At 41.2% G+C, this 23,383-nt stretch overlaps 3 protein-coding genes across 14 annotated transcripts; 1 reads left to right on the forward strand and 2 right to left on the reverse strand.

Moving 5' to 3' along the window:
- Nucleotides 1–407: 407 nt before the first annotated feature.
- LOC111252671 (BTB/POZ domain-containing adapter for CUL3-mediated RhoA degradation protein 3) lies at nt 408–15,856 on the reverse strand. Of its 4 annotated transcripts, none has more exons than XM_086992256.1 (5): nt 15,731–15,856; nt 3,562–3,891; nt 3,186–3,323; nt 2,343–2,713; nt 408–994 (listed from the first exon to the last, which is right to left on the reverse strand). In XM_086992256.1, exons 2-5 carry the CDS (start codon nt 3,809–3,811, stop codon nt 704–706), a joined length of 1,050 nt encoding a protein of 349 aa, XP_086848382.1. In that variant the 5' UTR covers nt 3,812–3,891; nt 15,731–15,856; the 3' UTR covers nt 408–703. The 4 variants fall into 4 exon arrangements, with proteins under 4 accessions (XP_086848382.1, XP_022666671.1, XP_022666670.1 ...); XM_022810936.2 differs by lacking the exon at nt 15,731–15,856 and adding an exon at nt 14,853–14,987; XM_022810935.2 differs by lacking the exon at nt 15,731–15,856 and adding an exon at nt 14,838–14,969.
- On the reverse strand, nt 4,374–14,991 carry hpo (serine/threonine-protein kinase hippo). Of its 5 annotated transcripts, XM_022810932.2 has the most exons (6): nt 14,853–14,990; nt 10,347–10,379; nt 8,584–8,790; nt 8,009–8,108; nt 7,594–7,884; nt 4,374–7,442 (listed from the first exon to the last, which is right to left on the reverse strand). In XM_022810932.2, the coding sequence occupies exons 3-6, from the start codon at nt 8,638–8,640 to the stop codon at nt 6,184–6,186; spliced, it is 1,707 nt and encodes a 568-aa protein (XP_022666667.1). In that variant the 5' UTR covers nt 8,641–8,790; nt 10,347–10,379; nt 14,853–14,990; the 3' UTR covers nt 4,374–6,183. The 5 variants fall into 5 exon arrangements, with proteins under 5 accessions (XP_022666667.1, XP_086848377.1, XP_086848378.1 ...); XM_086992251.1 differs by lacking the exon at nt 10,347–10,379 and having other exon boundaries at nt 14,853–14,991; XM_086992252.1 differs by lacking the exon at nt 10,347–10,379 and having other exon boundaries at nt 14,838–14,968.
- Nucleotides 15,857–17,149: 1,293 nt separating the features above from the next.
- LOC111252669 (poly(A)-specific ribonuclease PARN-like) lies at nt 17,150–23,286 on the forward strand. Of its 5 annotated transcripts, none has more exons than XM_086992248.1 (3): nt 17,150–17,745; nt 18,611–19,204; nt 20,288–23,286. In XM_086992248.1, exon 3 carries the CDS (start codon nt 20,315–20,317, stop codon nt 22,163–22,165), a length of 1,851 nt encoding a protein of 616 aa, XP_086848374.1. In that variant the 5' UTR covers nt 17,150–17,745; nt 18,611–19,204; nt 20,288–20,314; the 3' UTR covers nt 22,166–23,286. The 5 variants fall into 5 exon arrangements, with proteins under 5 accessions (XP_086848374.1, XP_022666663.1, XP_022666665.1 ...); XM_022810928.2 differs by lacking the exon at nt 17,150–17,745 and adding an exon at nt 17,800–18,083; XM_022810930.2 differs by lacking the exon at nt 17,150–17,745 and adding an exon at nt 18,122–18,269.
- Nucleotides 23,287–23,383: the final 97 nt, after the last annotated feature.

Consider the following 23,383-nt stretch of genomic DNA (forward strand, 5'->3'; position numbering starts at 1 on the left):
AGTGCGCAAAGTTACAAAATTAACAAAACTTTAAACCGATATGATAACTTTCGTGGCGAGCAATGCTTTTTCTAGGTACATACATTTACAACTGAAATGTTGTCGGTTGCCACCGTGTTACACGTGTCTTTGAAACCATCACTAGAACACGACGACAAATTATGCTGCCCTGGGTAGCCATATACCGTGTTCTTAAATTGTTACTTCCACGCACCTCAAGTGTGATAGCACGTATTAATATTTTGGTCTCTATTTTTCTATTTCTCATTTGCCAGATCAATAGGATGGATACAAAAGTAAAGGTTGAGGTGCAAGCACCTCATCCTCACAACTGAATAGCTTGTGCTTCTTTCAGTCGTACAATGAGCTAACAGAATTGGAACGTAAGTACAATAAACATCCAAAAATTACCGAGTAGTCATAAGCAAATTAATGCTTCCAGTTATTTTGTCAGGAATTATGATTTAAAAACAGGATTACGTGACTAGCGTTGATAATGATTGAGATGTTGCCGCAGCAACGAAACCTGCTTCCGAAATCCACAACATGTCGATGTTGCAGTATTGGGTTGTGGCCTATTAGGTTGTATATAAACGATTCAGCTATGACGCAGCAAATGTCCACTTTTCTCTTGTTGGCTGCTCAGTGGTTTCGTTGTAGGCCAATGTGACTCCGCGTAAATGTCGTTGCTACTTGTGGTTATTTAATTATTTCCGCTGTTTCCTGCTGAGGCGTTCTTACCACTTCTGAAGATAGCCAAGGCCGAGGATGAACCACCTTCTCTTCGCGATGGTCCTGCCTGAACCTCAAGGACTGGTGGCCCCTGTTGTTTAAGTTCGATATCTTCGTCATCACTTACAGCTGCCGCAGACCGCTGCAGACCTGCCCCGCGCTGTGAAGTCGCTTGCATTAGCTCGGGATCAGGCTGCTGTCTGTTTTCGTACAGCAAGATATTAAGTACTTCTTCATAAATTCGGGCTTCTGGAAACTCAACCTGTTATAAACGACACAAATGTCGAGTCAAATTTCGACACAGAAGTGGACCGAAAATAAAGATCTATACGATAATTATTGTACTGACAATACTGTAAAAAAGTTTGAGAATAAGATAATAAACATGATTAAGTATGTTCAAAAATATCAAACATTTAAATAATGAACATTTAGTATCATTTCCATTAACGTGTTATATAACACAGACATGCCTGTAATAATGGCCAGAAAGAGATTTAATTGCTATTAAGCGTCATATTAGGCTGTCCGGATCTATTTAGCGAGTCTAGAAACCAAGGTAACTTTTGAGTATTATTAGCAGATGAAACTCATTAAGCGTCATATTAGGCTGTCCGGATCTATTTAGCGAGTCTAGAAACCAAGGTAACTTTTGAGTATTATTAGCAGATGAAACTCAGTAAGCGTTTATGTCATGTAGGCTTTGGCTGCCTAAAAAATTAAGGTGACTAAATATCGTGAGGGAATAATGAGTTTAGAGGCAAATATAGCATTCAATGTTACAGATCTATGCGTAAAGGTTAGGTTTTCAGTTTTTAAAGGTTAGGGGCGCTAGTGAAACTCATGAGGGATTAGTAAGAACACTGGACAAGGAGGCCTTTAACAAAACAGCGCTGAGTTACTGATGAATTCGAATTAAGAACATGAGCACCATTGAGTAGATGATTATACTCCAGGACCTCAATTGCGAGAACGAGTTTCTGTAAATGCAGAAACTTATCATCTACGGCGACAATATGTTGTAGGCAGACTTCCTGTCTGTAATAGTTATGGAAATTGTCTCATACCAGGGTACACCAGACTTTTTTTTAATATATTTTTTGTTCAGTTAATGAAAAACCTCATATTTTGCTTGTTTTCATTCGATATCTAATTCACGTTTTTTTTTTATATATGCACACAGTTCTTTTATGTCTTCCTTTGATGTTTTTTTTGACATGTCTGTTTTGCTTAACAGGTCCTGCTAGTATAGCGACTCGTTTTTAAGGTCCTGCGATGTAATTACTTTTTTTATGATCTTCAGTTTAATTTCTACCTTAGAATTATTGCCCCTGTAACGAAGGCCTCCTTGCCTAACGTTTTTACCTTCGAGAGACAGAAACGTAATCTCTAAATGTTGATGTTCAGCACTACACAACATCTTTGCTTCTAAACTCCAGCAGATTATAATGCAAATGCAGTTCTAATGATGTGTAGATTTATAGTTCAAATCCTTCTACTGCTTGAAGAGATCCAGACAATTATATATATACCACTTTAAGATAATTTTCACAAAACTCAACCCTATAAATTAATTATGCCAGAATAGTTTTTCTACACTAGTAGCAGACCTTTGTATGCTTTTTGTCGGTTGCGTACACGATGGATGTGCAGCAAAATTCTGCCACTTTTTTTCCGTGACCGTAGAAACTCCAGCAACAGATTTCGTTCGTGCCGATGACATCCTTGATAAAAACTATACGACTGCTGAAGCGCAAAGACAAACGGTCGAACATTTCGAGATTCTTGAGGAGATTATCATCCGAGGCCGAGGTATACGAATATTTATTGTTGTGTCGATTAATCAGCAATTTGACCACTGGCTTAGCAGTCGCTTGTATTAACTGCTGGCATTCTTTATCCGAAGTGATAAGCGGTACGCGGCAAATAGCCTCAACTACCGGTTGCTTGCGTAGAGCCGTTTCACAAGTCTCAATTAGTCCTGTATAAATTATTTACGCCACTTTACTCGATACAATTCAAATAGGTAACTAAAGGATGTAAGCGTCCTGTCTTCATTTACAGCTTATATTTGACTATGCGTCCCGACTGAATAAGTTATAGGAAAATGATAACTGAGAAGTAATATTCTATAAATGTATAAAGATTGAAGCACTCCTAGAAATGCTTACAACCCTTCATTAATTATAGAGTTGATATGCTCTACATTTAAGAATTTAGTTTACATGGGGAATGCCCAGCCAATAGCAGATCATATAATAAGCACATGAAAAGTTTACTGCATGACATGAAACGCCGGTTGTATATATGTGCCATATTGGCCTCTTTAATATTGCACGTTTTTTACTCAGCATGAACTCGATGTATGAATTATCTCGAATAAACTCGAATTAGATAGTATAGGTTGTGGCCGTGAGCAAGTGGCACCCATTGTACAATTACCGCTTCCTTACCTTGGATAAGGTAGTACTTGGCTTCGCCGTAGAGCTCGGCTACTTCCCTTGGGGAATCCGGCAACGGCACAGATCCGTCTCTGAGGTAGTTGAGAATAGTCCCAAAGTGCTTTCCACTTCGATCAATGAGAATCCAACCTTGATAGAAAAGAGTAGTAAATTAGTAAAATAAGTATAGCCCTTTTATTAACATAAAGTAGATATGTACGCCATAAGGGAAACCAATAATCAATAAAGAAATACATATAACAACAGTCAACTACGTTGTTTATCGACGATTATCAAAATACACATTATTCGTTCTAAGCGCTACTTTAATACGCGTTCATTATCAAATTTACCACTTTCTCCTCAATCACCAGTTGTTGTATTTTACCTTCCGAATCGGTCAACACTTCCATGCGACCGCTGAACATTGCACGTAGCATCGAGTCCAGTTTCGTTAGAGTACCAATTGTCGTATAGTAAAGGGATCCTCCTACATTCAGTTTGACGTACTGCGATGGACTTCCTGTCTGCATCTTCCCAGAACTGGACGGTGGAACCGAACTCGTAACTGTTGGTGCTCCTCCAACCGTTGGCGGGAAGCCTCCCGCCACGGAGCCGGCCACTGCCGGCTCGCCCATGCGACCACCGGGTGGCAACGCGTGCGAAAGCTCACGAAACGGATCCACGTTGATCGAGTCTTCTCACGAATGGAGCTCACCTAATAGTAAAGATAGTACACGTACATTGGATTCGTATTCATTCGTTCATAGTTCATTCGTTATTTGCCTGCTGAGCTGGTTATAATTTATTTGACACACTCGAGACGGAAGGGAATTGCTATGCTCACATCAAGTTGGCAGACATATTTCGATGTCCGTTCAACCACGGTATCATTGTTAAGCGTAGAGTTTTAACGATATATCATAGTTCAAAAACAAATTGAGCTCACTAACGAATGAACCAAGTAGCATCGTATACACTGCATACACGTCTGTTAGCATAAGTAGATTAACGTCTACAATTCGTATAGTCTTCTGCTATTAAAAAAATTCGCAAAAGGGCAATACGCAAATATTTGGTCTTCGCTACCAGCAAAGCCGCGCAGTGACCATGAGTTCGTTGAGACATACAAATAAAGCCGTTTTTCTATTATCGTAAAGCATCCGGCCATCGGAAAGCTGAATAAAGACTGCGTTCAAATGTTTGTCGATAACACCTTAGCAACGATTTATTGGTATGCTCTTCCATTCATTCGTTTTGATCTCCTGCTCACCACTGAAATGACCAGGGTCACGAAACGGTGCTACAGTTCGCTCCTCCCCTAAGAGTGTCTATTGATATACATTATATATTTTTTATTTCTATACATAAACACGCGTTCCTGCCTTGAAGTATTCTTGTTGACACTAGGTTTAATTATTAGTTATGTATGGATAGCACGACCTTTATATTAGCGTCTTTTCATTATGGCTGTTATTTACTATTGATCTACCCGACTGTCAACTGCATATTAAGACAGCAAAATTGAATCACTTGATGGCTGTTCCTTCTCAAGTGGATCACTGACGGCTCCCAGAACTCACTCAGCAAACGGATGTGGGTCCGACTGTTTCTAGTATGATTTCATTGCATTCATTCATTGTCGTGATAGGGAACCTACATTACCTTCGCGCGTCTTGATAGAAAGAGCTCACAATGTTGTCGCCTGAATTCTGTATCCAATACGTGAACGCTGAATAGGTTATATCGAAATTTCCGGAGTTCTATTGCTGACTGTAAAAGTTAATTATCCTGATTTTAGGATAGTTACGTTCACATAACCATGAATGATGATAAGAGACTGTTTCCCAGTAATAATTTAATGGTTGACAATTCAGCACAAATTTCTAATCGAATATTTGACTTGTATTAATCGTTAAACGGTCGTACGGATTTCAATCTGAGCTGAAAGTGTACGTTGTAGTGCGAGGATGGTAATCATGATAGTACTAATAATAATAATATCGTAATGCAATACTAATTGTAAAAAACTTGTTGCTACATCGCTTTCTCACTCTTTGTACAATATTTGGTAGAATTTGACACATATATAATGCATCGACTTGATTCTACCTGGCATTTCTGTTATACTTTCGAACACTTCTCTTCCTGACCGCCTTTTTTCAAACCTTTAGCGGGCCTTGGACTATAGTCAAACCATCAAACTTTTATCATAGGCACCAACTGACATTAATTAACTGGCATTTTGTCCAATGTACTTACTATTGACAACGATTCCTTTCTGCAACCGACTACTGCGTCGAATCTCCAGTAAACAACTAACCCTACCAACTGGGACTTTCAACAATTTAATCGCCTTGTAGCGACGACAAATCTAAGACGCTTCGCGAGGGTGCTACAATTTGCGCCGCCCGCAAGGCAAAAGAAGCAAGGGCGGAATAGGAAAGAAACAGGCAACGTAGAAATAGTGGCGTGGAGGCCGTAAAGACCATTCTTGCAACAATAAGCTCAGCAGTATTACAGCTTCATGTTTGCCTCGGATGTTTAGGGCTAACCCACCCCCGCTGTAGTGCTTAGAACCCGCGTGCGTAAGGCACATTGCCAGCTCTGTCACATCCGAGCAGTGCGAATTGAACTCCCTATTAGGTCCTGTCTTGTAGTTTTGTCTTTTTTTCGTATTTCCTAACCTTTGCTAGCTCGCTGGCTAGATTATTGTTAGCCAAGACCTGTCTCACTACATGGGTCCTTGTTGAATAATGGTTGATGATAGAATCCACCACTCTGCACCTCTTGTGCCCTCCCCTTTATCATGAGCTTCGAAAACTATGATCTTGCAGTGAAAAGCCGCTTTTCAAGCTGAAAACGACGCTACCCCCCTTCTTATAGCACTGTCCCACCTAAAAGGATCACATTCTCAGTGTTTTTTTCATTTGTCCCATGAATTATGCCGCGTCGTTTGACTAGAGTGTTTGGCTACGCCATACACCAATGAAACAGTTATTTCCCACAGCTAAAAGTTTTGCTGTCGATGCTTCTTCGCATCCATGGCATCTAGAATCGGTTGTCGTTTGGCTTGGTAGCGTCGACGGAGTTCCTCGATCTCGCGTTCCATCTCTGTATCGAGGGCCGCCATCCTTGCCTGCAGCTCGTCAAAGCTTAGCACTTTGAGCTGCATCTCAAGGTCGAGATGTGCGCCAATGGCGGGCATATCTAGACCGGCGACGGCTGGACCAAAGGTCTGTGTTTCACTGTCACAGGGCACTACAGCGCCGGTTCCGGGACCAGCTAACCCTAGTCCCGCCGAAATTAACGCTAGCCGTCGTTGGAGCTCATCTTCTGCAGAAGCCGTTTTAGTGTCAGCCGTCAATCCACCTGTCATGCCGCGTAAGTTGCTAGGCAGCGTAATCGTCTTTGAATTCACTTGCTGCTGCTGAAGCTGTTGCTGTTTGCGCTCAAAATGATCAAGGAAATAAGGTCGATACGGCTCCCGGTCCCGCATTGTCGAGTCGTTCTCTTCGTCATTAATAACTAGCGTGCCAATGTTGCTCTCTACATCACTAAGCGTGGCGCTGTGGTGCTCAACGCGCGAAAACGTTTCACTAGTACTTGAATCCTGCGCACTGTCAGTAACATCTGTTTTCGAACCAACTGGAGCAGCGATGTCGTTAGCAGCGCTTGATGTATCATTGTTGTTCCGTTCTGGCACGAGCGTGCTGTCATCAACCTCATCGTCATTTGTCCCATTTCCATCCAGTTGATTGTTCTTTTCTTCCTGAAGCCGACTAGCTTCAGCAATCATCTTCTGCAAAATCGCAACTGGCTTCGCTTGTATAATAAATGGATGACGTAATAACTCGCTGGCCGTAGCCCGTTCCTCGGGATTTTTGACGAGGCAACGGGACACAAAATCAATAAGTTCTGGACTCCACTTGTCAGGGTCACGAAACGATGGTGGCGGCTTAGACGGTATCATGAAGATAGCCCGCATTGGATGGATATCTCCGTACGGCGGTTTACCCTCAGCCATCTCCAAAGCCGTAATACCCAACGACCAGATGTCAGCTCCGCAGTCATAGCCGATTTCTTGGATTACCTCAGGCGCCATCCAAAATGGAGTGCCTATCACTGTGTTCCGTTTAGCCATTGTGTCTGTGAGCTGCCCAGCCACGCCAAAATCTGCTAGCTTGGCGTGGCCTTCAGAGTTTAGCAATATGTTACCAGCTTTAATGTCGCGGTGGATTTTTCGCCTTTGGTGCAGGTACTCGAGCCCTAGAAGTAAACGAACGCCCATTATTAGGAGATCAACTAACAGCCTCACCCCTTCATGAGAACGTGGAGACAGGTACATACCATCGAGTAACGATATGGTTCAAGGTTGTAGATCCGTACCAAAGACCGCACAGCCCGGGATTAAACCTACCCTTGAGAGTGTCGCAGAGGATAGTGGCTATCTCGTCCTCCTGCAGCGTGGTTTTGCGAATCCGCATTACATCAGAAACGCTACCCCCGCCACAATACTCCATCACAATCCACAGGTCGCTCCCCTTGAAGTAGCTCCCATAATACTTAACCACGAAAGGCGAGTCGCATTGTTGCATGATAGAGATCTCTTTAATGATCTCTTGCAGGTCGGTATCGACCGGCACCTGCTTGATCGCCAATACTTGGCCGGACTCTTTATGCAGAGCCTTGTATACCGAGCCATAACTTCCTGTAAGCAATAGAGAGCAGACCTCGTTTAGATCTGTTCACATATCAATTATCGCGTCTATCATGTTACAATACATATTTACCGGTAAGGTAACAGTTAAACGGCTAATGTCAGATAGGCTTACCCTCGCCGAGCTTGCATAGAAGGTCAAAAACTTCATCAGGCTGTCGCGTGAGGCACTCCTCCGATAACTTATTCAGTTGCGCCTGGTTACTTTCTCGTTCCTGAAATTAAGCCCAAAGCAATCACTGTATACGAACTGTACACGAGCACGCCTATGTTTGGGAATGTGTTCTGCAGATTTCCAGTTCCTCTACGCTTAGAGACTTTTGACTAATTGTCCAATGAGTAAAATTAAATACGATACGGGTATGGAAAATAGCTATATTAACTTTTTCCGTACGTAATAATTTCTTCCAATAAATTATCGGTTGACCAGAAACATATAAATTGTTTTCAAGTATTTTATAATTTCTATAAGTAAGCATAAACTGATTTCTTAGTACATCTGAATATTAGAAAAAATGAGCTTTGGCTACAAATGAAATAATGATACTAATGACAAGCTAAAGCTAAGTAAATGATACACGATTGGTTAAAGTTTCGATCTGTACATCTGTCAAAATCCAACCTAAATGATAAGCCCATCTGATAGTCTCAATGATAGGTAATCCAATTTGTTTTATAAGCTTGTCTAACCTTTTCCGAGGGAGCTGCTGAACTGGCTCCAAGTGGTGCTTTAAGCGTCTCGTCCATGTCCCGCGCGGCAGCAAAGACCCGCGCGTAATGGCCGAATAACAACGCTCGAAGCGACAATCGTGGGCTCTCACTAGCTCATATTGTGATTTTTGTTAACCTGCGTCTCGCACTGACCGTAATGCGATTACTTCCACAGGTGGTCAATACCTGTAACGAATTGTAGTTAGATATCCAGTGGAAACAATAAGGCAATTGAAACTAAAATCGATTAACACGTACCATTGCTCTAATAATAACAAACTGCATACATATGGATGCGAGCTTTAGCTAACGTTGTATATACCGAAAACGAAGAGTAAAAAGCACATCCAATGCTTGATAAGAATCAAGTCAGTCAACAGCAATGAGGCTTAACTGTAGGTAGCCCCCCACACTGCCATAGCCGAAGACCGGAAAAGAAAGCTTGATAGTGATATAATCAAGTTTGAAAATTTTGTATTAGAATGTGCTATTGATCACTTCTCAAAGGCGAGTAAAAGTTGATTGTCTGTAGAAGAGACTTCTGTATACACATCTGCCTGTCTTTAAATTATTTTAAATGTTTTAAAAGTTCCAGTACCGCTTTTCGAAAGCAAGGCGTACATGGTTAGCAGAAGTTAACCTAGTAGCATTGCGGCTTATCCAAAGTTTCATCCCTTTGAAACGCGCACGTTTTACACATTGTGTTTGTTGAAAAGTGATACCTTATCAATCGTGTAATTAAAATTAGTGATTTAACACAAACTTATCTATACAGATTCGATTCATTTAGACGAACAGCAGAAACAAATGTACTATTGCTTGGTCTCAAGCGCTGTTAGTCTTATGGGTTAATAATTAGTCATATTGAGTGAAGATACAGAACTCGAACCAATATCATTTAACGCCGACGGTTGAGCTGTTTGTTCGAACATTTCCTGTACTGATAATGCCAACTTTTTTAGAATGTCATACAAATGACTAAAAAATGGGCCTGGTGACATGTGGGTAGTGGTACCAATTTAGCCATAGACTATTTAGCGGAAGGGTCTGTTTCAGTTTTAACAATAATACCGCTGGAAACCGTAAACATTCGGTTAAGATATTAGCAAACCATGACTGTCGAAGCCGACCAGTTGGGTACACATTGCTGGCGTAGCTCAATCAGCCCTTGGTCGATACAAAAACGTGACATTTAAAAGCTGTTAACCAGTTGGCACCAAAACAGATACTGATTGTCAAGAGCCTACGACATCCTCTATTATGACTATACTGCTAAACTGAGAACGCACAGAAAAGGTGCACCTTGTGGAAATTGCCTTAACTTTATAACAATTTCTTCGAAGGCATCGGAGCACAACACACAGCCACTAGTAGAACTTAGTAGTAAAGAAAGTATTTAACGATCAATCTCTCAGTAACGATCGAGGTATTCATCGAGTTGTCACTGCAGGAACGAATATTTTTTTACGCGACATTAATAAAAGCCATGTAAAATTCAAGAGAGGGTCCGTAAAGCTAAATCCGCTTCCTATAACGAGCTACTAGATAAACACTCAACGATTGCAAAGATTTTAGGCAACTTATTATATGATTAAAGGCAACATCATTAAAAATAAAGTGAGAGCTAAAAGCAAAGGTACGAAACCTATAAAAATACAATATATGTACTTAAATGAATTCACAAAACAAAGCTACAACGACAGAGAAGGTGAGCTAATCGAGCAGCCGATTCAGGGACTCACCTCGAATGATGGGCACAGGCAGTCCGAAGAGAGCTGAGAAAAACCTCCAAAGAGTCAACCACCACAGGTAATCGCGGCAATGTCGACAACAGTAAATGGCATGAAAAATCACGCGCCAGAAAAAAAGCTCAACGCCATCGTCACATTGGCCACTGCGTAATCAATATACTGCTGATATGTCTGATGGCTTGTAGCAATGCAACAGTTGTCGTCCCTGCACCCCTGTTCTTACCCCTCAGTATGTTTCCCGTGTCTTTTTGGATGAAAGGACTTTGAGAGGCTTTTCTTACCTCCATAGAATAAAGAGACCAGCGAAAATCGACTAATGTTAAAAGAAAAAGCTCTGTCGAATTCAAAACCAGTAAAATATTCGGCGACATGAAAACAATGTTAGTAACTATCTGCTTACAGTTTCCTTGTAAAACTTGCTAATATACTATACTGTGTCCAAGAGGTTATCGATATTACCATCCTTTCACATATGTTATAAGCGGTATAATGACGTCCAACAATAGACTTATCACGCGTACTCTGTATCGATTTTATTAATAATTTTTCCTCGAAAAGCGACATCTAGACATTTCCGTCTATGTGGACTACAAACTATAAACGCGCACGTATCTTTTGTAGTATACAGCAAGCGTATACAGTATAATTTCAACTGTTGACAAGATGCGCTGTGCTGTTGTCGATGCTTTTTTATTATATATACTTATTATCAGTATTATATAATTATACTAATATTCTTAAACTATATACAAAACAGTTCAAATGATCTGCCATTTGCTAACTGATTAATATCAAGATGATAACTTTGCCATGAATATGACAGCCCAATTGGCCTAAATTTGTGAAACGGTTACCAGAAGCCTTCTTTACGAGTGGAAGCGATAACGGTGATTAGACTGAATACACATTCTAATTATTTATTACACACTGTAGCATCCTACCATCAAAACATTGCTCCGCACAGTTTCAACCTGTCATCAGGTGGAACTTCTAATTACTTTAGACTGGTCACGACCGACGTATTAGATCTACGTAACCCTAGCATAAACACAGTCATGCGGGTAGCAGCAGATGACTCCACATACACACAAAATTATGCATCTCAGACATCATTGTATCGGGCGGCCGACTACTTTTCAGCAGCTGCACACTTGATTTTTACAAGGACGCCCCTTTTTTCCCATCTGCACCATATTCACTTGGTTTCAGGTCGACCGGATCTCTTGAACCATCCATAAGAACAATCGCCAAAGAGGTCCAGCGGCCTCAATAGTTAATGTCAGCAGAGCCATAATGACTGGTTGAACTTTTCGTATTCTGCTTTGGTGTTATTGGTATATTATGTAGAGTGCTGCTTAGTTACTAGTTGATGTAACTAACAACCCTCGGTCCGAATCCAGCACAAAAAGCTCGCATTTTTCTTATATAAGATTCGATATGTAGCAAATTGAGTCTGTATTGAAGCAATATAGATGTACAGATAAATCTTTGTCAGCAATTTTGGTCTTTTCAGTGCATTGACGCGCCGGAGGCCTCGGTGATAGTCGAAGCAAGCTGCTCCAACGCAGCACGGCCACAACAACAACAACAGCAACAGGTAATAGTGTTCTGGTTCCGTGCGTTTTCTCTGCAAAATTATTGATTACCACGCCACTTAGCCATGCGTATTCCCCCAGGGATGACGTCAGCTTTTTATATGTTGTCCCAACCAGATGACGATTACCGTTTATTTCATCGTCCGTCGCACGATTCGTTGCCATTCGATCGCTCGGCGGCGACCAACAACGAATTGCTTCAGAACGCAGATATTCACTGCTAATACTTACGATTCAGAAAAAAATTACGCGACAAAATCTATTGTTGGCAAATGCGGCGGACAAAGCATGCTTACATTTGCGAACTTTTGTGGAGAATGAATAAGGCTTGAAGATTCTAAAAACACGTTTGGTAGATGTTTGTGGGGACAGGGAAAGGTGTGCCTTCAGTGAGTACTAACGCACTTAGAAATACTTGTTACGGCCCTACGCTAGCGCAATAAATATCTAGAAATAAGTGTTTATGCCGATAAACGGGAAGCATCAATCTTAACATGCTTCGTGGCACTTCGTTTTCAATTTTCATTATCTATCCATTATATATATTATAAAAGTTCGTAATAAAAGTGGTTCAGCCTAACACAAAACAACTAAACGTTCCAGCTTAGCAATTCTAGAACTAACACTTGGAAGGCTTCATTTTATCAGATATACGCAGTTAACAAGTATGGTGAACATAGCTTCTCGTTAGAGTGGAAGGTGTACACAGTGGGTACTCGCCTACCGAGAGAATTCGTGCGTTCTGTTACTTTCGAGAGACAGTCGGCGTATTAGGTTCAAGGTGAGATTGGAACCGTTGTAGCCGTGGGTCAGAGGGATGAAGCTACAGATTTTCAGAGGGACAAATGGTGTCACATTAAAATGAGAGAAGAGTCAATCGTTTGCAGTTGTCCTATAGACATTCTGAATGATCACAACAAAGCCCACAACAAGCTGCTTCATCGACTGCGTTACGGATCAACCAGATTTTGTTGACGCACCGCATTAACGCGTACATTCATCCGTATCGGTGGCTAGCAGCGCCACACACAAACACACAGCGTTGCCATTTATGACTGATTGAGAAAGAGACGGACAACCAACTACATCTATTGTGAATTCGGCCGTCAGAAAGCGATCTCTAAAAAAAGCTATTGTAAAATTAAGCGTAGATTTTCGGTAGAGTACATTTAAATGGCAATGTGATACGTGGACTTCTCTTTGGAAAAATTCTGCAAATTGACAACTTGTCGAAAGTTTAGTGCTAAAAGCTGAAATTTAGTTTCGGAGGTATCTTGGAGCGCTAACGTACCATGTTGGTAAAGCAATGTGCTCAAATACGATTACATCCGCCGTTACTTACGTTTAGATATCTTGTTACTCAGTTATATTTTCATTTACTATGCTTAAAATGATTCACTAACATAGTTTTATTTTACTATCTTTATTGTCTCGGATACCGCAGAACTTTTTACTAGTAGGTTATGACAACCAAGTTTTGCTGCTCCGGAATACATGGTTTGATAAAACTATTTTCACCGTTTTTTAAATACGTTACACTCAGTTTATTCATAGCTCTTTCCATGAGCAGTTATCAATACGACAACAAGGCCGTCGAGGCAATAAGTGTTTGATAAAGGTTAGCTGGGACTCAAGTCTGTCAGACCGGTAACTTCATAGACGTATAATTATGCACGTATGCACGTTATCCTGTATGAATAAGGAATACTTTTAGCCCAAGTCAGCCTAACTAGAACAGTACCTGAAGCACATGTGACGAACGAGCGCAGAAAAACAATGATGATACCCCGTATCGCGCTATATTAATTACGGATCCTCCATGGTTCTGTTGCATAGGTGACATGGCAGATCATAATCATCGACACCGTAAGGCAATACAGATGTAATAATATACCATCGCATTATACACAGGCACGAACAATCATTGAAGATCGACTGGGCCTAGCTAGCTTATTTTAATGTAAAAGTGGCACTCAAGGATGACGTCTAAGACCACAAACATACAATTTGCGGATGGCTTTGCCTGGTTTAGTAAATCGCTAACAATCGCCTGCAGGTATTTTTCGTTAATTATTTTTTGCCATTCAATGTTTCTGAAGAAACGAATACAATGCTTTGAAAATTATTATACTGCCGTTGCTAGTTACGTTGGCCCGAGTTTTCGTAGCAATTCAATGGCAGCTCGAATGGTACCGCAAACAGAAAATTAACCAGCAGTGGACTTTCTGGCTTTTTATTCATTTAACAACTCACATCGTATTATACCAGGCAAACTAATTCCATCAGTGGCGAACCACTGCTATAACGAAAAATAGAATTCCTTCTCACGACATGTTGTTCCTTAGAACCACACTTTTTGCCTTCTGTTGCGTCTTATTCGCTTGTCTTCCGCGAAACCTGCGCTAAAAGTACCGTCTCTCTAACGCGAGGTCGAGATAGCAAAATAGACGATAGAAGAAATAAATTGCCCGTTTTCTACCACGCACCATTCACACCACAAATAGCATCCACGCCTGCACTCAAAGCTGCGGCTTGTATTAGCATACCCTCTACCAGGTATTGCCATTGGTATGCCTTGTTAGAGATGCGATCTCTGTTTAATTCATCTCTTGTGAGTTCATTCTCAGAAAACTAATGAAAAACTTATATCTTGGTATAACTTTCACTGGCAATTCCAGCTTCTAGCCTTAGATTCGAGTGTACAAGCAGAACAAGATGAACGTTTATTTCAAACAGGAGTTTTACAACAGCTTGCACCTGCTAATCGCACATTATTAAGCTTCGTCTTGTTTCCATTTCACTTTTGTAATTATGCCTATCAATATTTTTCTCTTTTTTTTTTAATTCCTTTCAGAAAACAGTCTTTGTCTCGATTCAACCAACTCACTCAAATCGAACGCACCTCATCTGCACCTCGCTCGAAATCACAGGAAGGATGGTGAAACAGTGCGGCTTTTGTTCCTCCTTTTGTCAGTGTCTCCTCACTGCTTTGCGTGCGCTGACCGTAGATGATTCGTGGCCTTTTCGTCGTATACCTAGGTCAGGTCTACCGTTCCTGCCTCTGCTAAGGAAGTAAAGGAATATGTTAAGCCGAGGGCAGATGGTTAGGCCGAAAGGACAGCGTAGAACAAACAATCGGGTACGTCGTCTTTGGTCGTCGTTGATAGGTAAGGAAGCTACGGCACACTGCGGTTTAGCGGCCAGGATACGGACACAAGGATTGTTGTTGTAGCCGCAGCACAGGGATCCGCTCTAATGCCGGGCCCTCTAAACCGTGAGTTAAAGTTTCTAGCAGCTGCCGGTTGCCAGCTGCTAGAAAACAGATGCACTAGTTGGGCCCACAGTCAAATGGTCTTTGGCCGTGAATTGTTCCCCGATCGGTCGCTACTTTGCCCCGAGGACCACAAGAACTAAAAGAAGAGTAGATAGAAACTGAGGGGAACAAGATGACGACGGGATCAGGCGTAACCAGACGACAAAAACCAACACAGAGACGCCCATAAACATATGCACATCCAACTCACACAATCACGCACACAAAAGAAAGCATACACACACAAATACATGTACACAGCGCGAAACAACGACACATGCTCAAGGCGCTTCACGCCAGTCGTATCCATTCGATCAGCCAATTACCACTGAAAACAGATAGTTCAAGGTATGGAAACGACCGTCGTACAGACAACCCGCAGAATATAAAAGAAGCAAAGGCATAATATACAGGTTTTCTAAGATACAACTACACATTCACAGGCACACACAAAGACGGTCACTTACGTCCACAAACTAAGCACATAGAAAATTCAGAAAAACAACACTACACGAGTCATAGTCAGCGGTTAAACAACCTCTCTTTACAACCATGCATGACGATGGCGAAGACGATCGCACTGGTTGTTTTCCTTGTTGAGGAAGTTGTATTTTTGGCGCGATAGCCCTATTGGACAGAAGCCTTTGCCGCTTTGTTTCGGGAGCGGACGACGCTCTGTCGTCTGCTGTGCGGTTTAAAGGGATACGAATGTTAACGATGGCAATGTTGATCATGAAAATGAGCGAGAGTTTAGTAAAGAAAGAGAAAACGTCGTTTCGAAACCCAACAAATTATTGGCAACGCGTGTGTCTACTATTGCCTCGCTTTGCAATTTCGCATTGCAGAATATATGATCTATATGAATAATTTTTCAGGTCTACTCTTTGCATTGCCTGACCTTTTCATATTGCTCCATTGACTGTTTTTAGCGAGTACGAAATGAGTCTTTTATCGTCATTTATGTTACTGATGACTCTTTTCCCTATTATGTTTTTGTATTTAAAAACTTAGCTTCTCAAGTTAATTTCCGTAAGTGTTTCGAAAATAAGTATTTCAGCTAATTTGTTGTAATGCATACTTTCATGCTCTCAAAAGTATTTTTTTATGTCAACCGAGACTTATTGTTGTTTCAGTATTTTCATGATAGGCTTGCTACATAATAGACAATGATTTCTTGATAATGTACGGAAATATGGGATTTGTCCTTACAGAAAAACTTATTTTTACTTTTATCCAGTGAATAAGGAAAATGTTTTAAGGCATCTTTAAAAAGAACTGAGCACTATGATTGCGCAAAAATGGAATGGAAAAAATGGAACTGCATAAAATGAATTATTATCAACACTGAAATTTCAGAGAAGTGATGTCCTTTTTGAGAACATTTTCAAATTGGATTAGCTATGTACGGTGTTAAATCTGATATTTTTAGAAGTGCATATCTGATTCTGGAAAAAGGGTGTAACTCCTGCTACCTTCTCTAAATGTACCAATGTCTAAAGTAACAATGTGTAAACTAACAAGCTGGGCACAGCTGCTGAATCATTTTTAAATTATTTGGATAATGCAACTTCTCATGAAGATAAAATGGACACAGTTAACATGGAAACGTAATTAGGTCTATGTAAGTACTTTCTATGAGGTAAATTGATCCATACAAATACGATTTACAGAAACGAGATATACACTTTAGCACACTGCTTTTTAGGGGCATAATACGCGCCCTCTATAAAAATGGGCCCTACTCTATGAAGACCAAAAACGATTGCTTTTTAGTCCAGAGTAAGCAGCTTATAAACCTAATCAACACTTTTTGATGAAAACACGGGATGAAAGTGATGCATGGAGAAAATTCGTAAGTAATACACGTCATTAGGACAAGGCGAATGTTTTGAACAAATTCAAGACTACCTGTTCTTACTCTTTTTACAAGACATTACAGGATGACCAGCACGTATTCAGCCACATGTTTTAGATTAATTGGAAGTGCATTGCTTATTGTAACGACTGAATGATGTAAAACCGATATTCATATATGCATGGAAATTCATTACATCGTTTGCATATGCTCGTGATTCATTAAAAGATCAGTTCTACTTTGTTATTAGCCACAAATAATCAGCTAATGCTTAAGTGTGAATGGTTTAAAAGGATCGTGCGCCACAAGTGTACCATCCGCCGCGTATATGCAGATGTATATGGACGATGCGGATAGTGCCTACATACACGCGTGCGTGTGTGTGTGGGCGTATTACCGTTTCCAGCACGGCCTGCACTATTACGCAGTACCGTGGAGCTGTTACAGCAGTTTTGTGTGGTGATGGTTGCCAGCTCAGGTTGCTTGATCCTGCGCTGCGGCTAGCTATTTTCGCTATTGCACGGACGACGAATTCGGAATCTTGTTGTTTACATTACGTGTCATACAGCCTGTCCTCACCACTTCCGTCATCAGTTTCGTCAGTGGATTACAGACGGCGGCATCCTGGTACTTATGATCACAGTACAATATATTTCGACCCGTACTGCTAGGTGAAGAAAATAGCCCGACAAGAAAATCGACCTGTTTTATCAAAATATTTAATATGCTCATAAAATAATATAGTTTGATAACTCGGTGCATATTAGATTTCAAAGTGCTATAAAGACAGATTTTTTGCTAGCAGGGTGACCTCTAGTGGCAGAATGTGTCGGGCAATACGACTCGACGAAATGCATAGGGTATGCTTTTGGGTGAAAAAAACTACGACGTGAAGGAAGACGTCCGGCATAGCCTACGATATATGGAACTCTGACCATAAAATACCGACCATTTACTATGCTTGTGTTAGTTTCTTTAAGTCATGTTGATTTCTCATTAAGTTTTTTACCGTTGTTTTTTTTCAAAGGAACGTCCTTCGTCTCTGCAAGTATTCGCCTTCTCTCCCCGTTACAATTTAGCTTGTTTTGTACTAGGTGAGATTAATTGAAAGTAAGATATTCGGACGAGAACAGAAGCCAGTTTTGAAATAGGTAAACATTTTTACCGTTGATATTACGTTTAATCCTGTCTGTGCGCGATTAGTTCACTTTTTGAGCTCAACAGCATCTGTAGTAGCAATAACGACTAAAAGCAAAAACCAGGGAACCTTTCTTATAAGCAGCCAGTTAGAGAAGATGCACGGCGGCACGACAGGCCCCCGCACGCCGCTCTTTCTTTCCGCTAAGTATTTCTGCGTTACGCTTACAAACATTTACTTCAAAGGCTCCGTCATGTGTAATGAGTGTTTGTTGTGTACAGTGATTTAAAAGTTCGCGCGCCGGTCTGGACGCACGGCTGCTACCAGTTTGTCCGTGTTTTGTTGTTGTTGCAGTTACTCACAGCAGTGAAGGGGCGTGTGAAGCTCCTCAACAGCCGAGGAAGTCACAGCGAAAAAAACGGTTGACGAAGAGAGCGATAGTGGTGACGACGACCGTGGCACTAAGAGCAGCAGCAACAGATAGGTATCTTCGGTAGTGGTCGCAGTGTGGATGTTGGTGGTGACCGGTTGGACTTCGGTTGCTGCTGTCGGAACGGCACACGATTTAGGTCAGTATTGAGTTGCGGGGCCGTTTGTTCGGCAGCCGTCAGTGAGCCACAAGAAAAAAGCGGAGGTCGATGGCGGTAGTGGCGTAAGCCACTACGTGTGCCTACAGTGGATTGGAGTGCAGTACTGAAAATCGTGAACGCCATTTCAGGCCGAATACAGAATGTCATCTGGTGCTGGCAACGATCAGCGATATGTGATTAGAGACTCATCGTTGAAGAGATAAACGACGCGAGTTTGCATCGGTCGTCTTCGCTTGAATCGCTGGGGTTTGATGCTATCGCTGCATTGTTCCGGAACGAGATTTAGGCCGATGGCATAGCTCATATCTCGTGGAGTTGTCGTTGTTATTCTTGTTGTCGTGCCTGTTCGCCATTTATGGTGCGTGAAGTTTACATGAAACTGTGTAAAACCCTTGCAACAACCCATACTACTATCGTTATTATTTTGTTAGTGGTTGGAAGGAACGCTCGCGCTACTTTGAATAAGGGCTATTGGTAGAGATTGTGCTGGTGATACAACTAGAGATTGCTAGTAGCGTGTTCACGCATAATCGCAGGGCGATGCGCTTTTCAAATGATATAGTACACGAACACAATCGGATCGAAGTATCAATAGGTTTTATACAACAACTCAGACGCCTCTTTAGCTTATTCATGTTATTCACAAGAAGGATTTTCAACCTCCAAACATTTGACTGTTGAGTGTTTTTGATTTCTTTGGATCGTATTGAACTGATTGGCGTGTTTGTGTGGCGGAGTCACTCGTCGCATAAACAGGTCATTTGCTGACATATTTTCAATAGAAAACCCATGTAGAAATAGCAGTGTTTGATCAGTAGAAGTAATATAGCTATTGTTTAGCTGCTCGCGACAAATTGTGCTGGCATCATTCACTTCAGCAAATTGTAATTATTACTGCCGATTGTAAACTATTCACTCATTTTGCCAAATGTTTCAAGTTGTATGTCTGGTACCATTATTTAGCATTACTTCACATATTTGGCTTCTATCAAGGAACAAAACCTGCCTGCGCTTATCTTCTACCGTAGACCATTGTGTCTCTAAATTTATTAGGCAAACACGTTACCATTGTGCCATTACGACAATTTAGTATTTTTACTTCTTATTCATTTTATCATTCATCTTTATTAACGACATACAACTGGAAAACTAACAGATTGCAGCTGGTCAACGAGTGGTGCTAGAATTGTTCGTTTAATATTATACCATCCAGTGTAGCTTAGCTGTAGCGTCTACTTATGTCACTTGTCCTTAAATGTGCCTTAAATGTCGCTTATCCTGCAAGACTGGGAAATCAAACTATTCTGATCCAATTTGGTTACTCCTTAAAGGAACCCTGGAACTTTTTCGTTAAGTGTCACGATTCCTTGTTTTTGAGCTCAATATTTCTGTTCGTCTTGGTACTGAATACGTGCTTGCTTTTGGCTGTTGTTATTTACAGGTGTTTGTAGAGAAATCCTAAAACAGCATGGACGTAACGCGGAAGGAGTTTGCGTTGAGAAAGACCGAACTTGAGACTAACATTAAAGAATGCTGCTTCGCAGCAATCGACAGTGAATTTACTGGACTTGCGCCACCTCGAGCGTTTCACCCTCTTGACACAGCTGCCGAGCGTTATAGTAAACTTCGAAAAGAAATTTCGAACTATCTTATAGTCCAGCTGGGTTTGTCTCTCTTTACATACGACGAGCAGACTGGATCATATGCTGTCAAAACCTACAATTTCTATGTATTTCCAGATGGCGCAGATCATGAGAAATTCATGAGCGATTCTGGGTGTATTAAGTTTCTACTACAACATGGTTTTGATTTCAACCGCTGTGTTCTGGAAGGATTGCCCTTCATGAGACCGGCAGAATTTGAGGACCGCAAGGCAGAGCTTAAGGCCCGACAACGATCGGAACTCCAAAAAATTATTCCAGATTGTTACTTATCGGAGATAGATAATGTGCTCGATGGAACTATAGGATGCGATGAGATTCAGAAAGCCACCCAACCGCCAAACATTGTAAGAATAACAGAAGCTTCAGCAGAAGAATATGTTACGGCTAACTGGTCATCCATTAACAAGTGGATAAAGAGCAAGGAACCGGAATTGGTTCTTCCGCCGTGCAGTGAGCTAGTTCGCCTCCCTTTCTATGAACACATGGAACGTGTATTCTTCAACGCCCATTTCGACATGGAAGCAATGCGACCTGAACTTAAGGAACAGACGCAGCCGGGCCTGAGAAAGATCCGCTTGTTTCGCTCTGAAAGTACGCCAACGGATCGGCTTTTGACTCGTCACAAAAAAGAGCGACAGGAACTTAATGAACGGTTGGGCATTAGCTCTGTATTAAATTTCGTGGCTAAATCGCAGAAACCCGTCGTATTACATAACTGCGTACATGATTTATTACTTATCATCTCGCAGTTTTTTGCGCCATTACCTGAAAAGTACGTTGAATTTCAGGCGCTTTGCAACGAGATTTTCCCTAATTTGTTTGACACGAAATTTATGGTGCAATTTGGGACGTTAAAGCAGTATTTCCGCGGCACACGATTAATCGACGTTTACAACCAAATTAAGAACCAGCAAAAAATTTTCTCCATGCCACGGGTAAACGTTTGCGATGGATATGGGTATGCTGATGAAACGAGAGAGCACGAGGCGGGATACGATGCTTGGATTACTGGATACATATTCGCCGCGTTATCTCAATTCCTCTTGCCGAACAAAAAAAACAATTTTAGTAAGCTGAATGTCACTCATTCAAGTATAGTTCCGTTTAGAAATAAAATCCCATTCGCTTCATCGCTAGACATCACCTGTTTTACCATTGATCCAACAATTCAAGAAGATTCATTAAACAGAAGCAGCGTATTCGTCGTTGAGTGGGAGGAGCATGAACATGCGTCGTACGCCCGAGCTCTTGTAGCCCAGGTGGGCGGCTTTAAGAAGATTGGCTACGGAGAAAACGTCCTAACGTTTATACCAAACAATCCAAAATCATGTTTTGAAATGCTCAAAACTGCCCACGAGCTCCCGCGTCAATGTCGTTTCTACAAGTACAGTACGCGATTTCAAAAAGTTCCATTATTCGCTTCTGTGAAAAGAAATATTTCTCCCGAAAGTCAGACTATCTCAATGGAGACGACATCTTTAATGAAAAAGTACTCGGGTATTCCAGTTACCAACCTCCGCCAAAGTCCTCCTTCTAATACAGGCGAGTGGACCCAGGTTGGAGCACGCTCCCCTGGTAATAAAAAGCGTCGGATAGACGATGCTAACTGGGGAGATTGTCGACAAGACGCGGCCGTCGCCGAGACGGATTGGTAGGGGAACAAGCTATTTTTGGCAATAATCGTTTTGCTTGCGATAGCAAGCATGTTGTTAAAGTGATTTTCGCCCTTTCCGGAAGCCCGCCAACCTTAAACAAGTTCACATTTATAACCCATAATTATACCAATAGAGTATATATATATATATATAACATGACAAATTAAATTGAAACGCAACAGAACCGCCTGCACGCATTTCAATGAAAATCGACGGTGTTTATCGTCGTCCTTCCACAATCAGTTTATTCTATTATAAATATCAATCAATACATAGATCACCGTAAAGCAATTGAGATCTCCCGTATTGATTGAAATTAGCGTTTAATGTTTTTCGCTTTCTTTTCCTTGTGTCAGTACGCGTTTGCATTGTCTGAAAGTACAGATTATGTAACTTTGTCAAATCTACTGTCCACTTTTTTCAGTACAACTTCGAAGTAAAGTGGTGCGTGTTCAAGTGAACAAGTTTTGCGTGTTTGCGCTTATAATGCTTATATGTACATATGTGCTGAGAATGTGTATTGTAAAGTGTATGAACGGCTTGGTTTGCGTGCTTATCGTTTTGTGGACCATTCGTGGTTAAGAATTATAATTATAATTATTATTACTATCTACTGCTGTTTTTTTATTGTACTCATTTGTATTACTGTTCTGTGCATGGCGCACCAGGCCAGTTCTGCTTTATCATTTCTAATACACGTATTCACGTAATTATTCCTTTCTGAGTAGATTTAGGCAAGCAATTGTGTCTGCACCATTATACAACGTATTTTTTAGAATTGCGATTTCTTCTCGCTGTGTAAGTGCGTATCATGGTTTATTGGATGTGATAGTTTCAAAATCAGGTCCCCTGGTTAACGTTTGTTGTCGCTACGACCAATTACGCATGAAATATGGAGAATAGCTAGACTTCTTCGATGAAAATACAGCTATAGTGCTATTCAGTACTGTTCTCAAGTACGTTCATAGCAACGGTCCATAGCATTTCTGAGATTCTGATGATGGTAATGGTGATAATGAAGGAAGACAGTAATGCCATATGGACGACGACCTGTGATTGACTGATTTTTACATGATGTATATGCGGCATCTGCCTCGCCCGTTATGGACGAACCACCAGAAATTGAATTAGATTAGGACGATGGCGTGGTAATGGTGATGATGATGCGTGGGTGCGGGGGCAAATAGCGATAAACCATCTGGTACTTTTCTATATATA

This window comes from Varroa destructor, unplaced genomic scaffold (assembly GCF_002443255.2).
Source record: "Varroa destructor unplaced genomic scaffold, Vdes_3.0 BEIS01000006.1, whole genome shotgun sequence".
NCBI classification, from domain to species: Eukaryota; Metazoa; Arthropoda; class Arachnida; order Mesostigmata; family Varroidae; genus Varroa; species Varroa destructor.